Source organism: Calidris pugnax, unplaced genomic scaffold (genome assembly GCF_001431845.1).
Source record: "Calidris pugnax isolate Ruff unplaced genomic scaffold, ASM143184v1 scaffold8, whole genome shotgun sequence".
Taxonomy (NCBI): Eukaryota; Metazoa; Chordata; class Aves; order Charadriiformes; family Scolopacidae; genus Calidris; species Calidris pugnax.
In genome coordinates this window covers 24,317,356-24,319,014 of record NW_015090830.1, presented here as the reverse complement: position 1 = coordinate 24,319,014, position 1,659 = coordinate 24,317,356, and the positions used below count along the sequence as shown (strand labels likewise).

The 1,659-nt window shown below is 54.7% G+C and overlaps 1 protein-coding gene across 2 annotated transcripts in view; it reads right to left on the bottom strand.

Moving 5' to 3' along the window:
- The window catches only part of MRS2 (MRS2, magnesium transporter), a 19,422-nt gene that overhangs the window by 13,815 nt on the left and 3,948 nt on the right, over positions 1–1,659 (bottom strand). For both annotated transcript variants that reach the window (XR_001411875.1, XM_014940876.1), the window contains exon 2: positions 1,260–1,333. Coding sequence is in view for 1 of the 2 variants with exons in the window: in XM_014940876.1 (XP_014796362.1) it covers positions 1,260–1,333 (74 nt within the window). In the remaining variant the exon portion in view is untranslated. The remainder of the gene's footprint in view (positions 1–1,259; positions 1,334–1,659) is intronic.

Below are 1,659 nucleotides of genomic sequence, written 5' to 3'. Positions count from 1 at the left end.
CAGCGCAGCGCCCGGCCCGGCTCCCAGCGCGCAGCCGCGGCGAAGGAGGAGCCGGGCCGGCGGCGGGGGACGGGCCACGGCACCGCTCAACCGGGAGGGAGCTTAACCCCCTCCATGGCTCCGTTCAGCGGCGGAGGGGGGTCCGCAAGGCCCGGCAGCCCCGGGCACTGCCTGCCCCCGAGCGGGGGTTTGCTCCCGCCGCTCGATGGAGATTGTTTTTTATTTTTTTCTTTTAAAACGTAAGGGTTTTCCCCAGTGTGGAGCAATTCCGCCTCCCGTCGAGGCCTTGCGATTTAAGTTTCTCTGCCCTACGTGCCGGTTGGTTGAGACTTAAAAGCCTAATTAGTAACACACCAGCTTCCGCTATTATAGGACCCCCAACAGTCCTCGAGTCACACTGCCAGACCAATTCAGGGCTGTTTTTAAGGGCACTGTCCACGTGCCTCTTAAACACTGACCAGCACGGGGCATCGACCACCCCTTCAGGAATCCTGTCCCTGGATTTGAGAACCCTCTTGGTAAAGAAATATTTCCTAATGCCCAGTTTAAACCTCCCCCAGCACAGCTTTGAACCATTCCTACGTGTCCTATCACTGGACCCCAGGCAGAAGCAATCAGCAAGGCATCTTACATTTCAGATTATAGATTTTTGCTATTTCCTCTGGAGCAATCTGAAAAATCTACAAGTTTAAAAAGCAAAGATGACCACAAACTGGGTAGTCAGGCCTTCTGCCCACATCGATTATAGCATTAACAAGCTGTTCAGCTAGTAACCTGCAACTCAACCCTTCTTATCTTAGCACCTGTTATTCAGATTATTCATCTAACACACTTCTATCTCCTAGTAAAATTATTTTACTGGAAAAACTGCAATGTCTGGTTTAATCAGAAAGTTTTCTCTTTTGCTCATAAACCACGGAGCTTAATTCCAAATTACTGGCTTTCAAAACAACTTTCTGTCAATTAAACAAACCTAAGCAGCTCTAGGAGTTGACCTGCCTTCACAACTAAAGCACCAGAACTTCCAGCAGGTGCTGGATCTTAGAAAAACATCTGGATGATGGCTATGTACCACAGCTGGTCCTCAGCTCAGAATACCTTAAACCAACAACTTAGAACTGGGGATGTTCTGCCGGAGAGGAACCCATCTGCAGTTATGATGCTTTTAAGAAAAAAACAACACCAAAACAGACCAAAAACAGAGTGCCATCATCTTGCACAAGTTTCCCTCCTTGGTGGGAACACCCCCACGTACTCACCACGGCAAAAACCGGAGCCACGCTCGCTAAGGTGGCCTGGGAGGCCTCTGTTGTGCCATGTTGATACAATTTACCTGAGGGAAGAGGAGATGTTTCAGGCCCAGCACACCCCGCTCTGCCCTTCAGCACGCCCTGCCCCGCTACGGGCCGTAAGGCGCCGGGAGGGAAACCAACAACCACCCACCGCGACCAGGAGGCCCCTACGAACGTGACACCGGCCCGGGCAGGAGCCCGGGGCCGCCCCGAGTGCCGTGGGTTTCCAGTCACCCTCCCTCTCACCCTCCTTCCCCGCCCGCGGCCCAGCGAGGCCTGTGGAGGCGCCGCCGGGGCCTGGCCGTAGGGGCCTGCCCGCCCCAGCCCCACCGCTCACCCGCCCAGCGCAGCCCCCGGGCGCACGGCG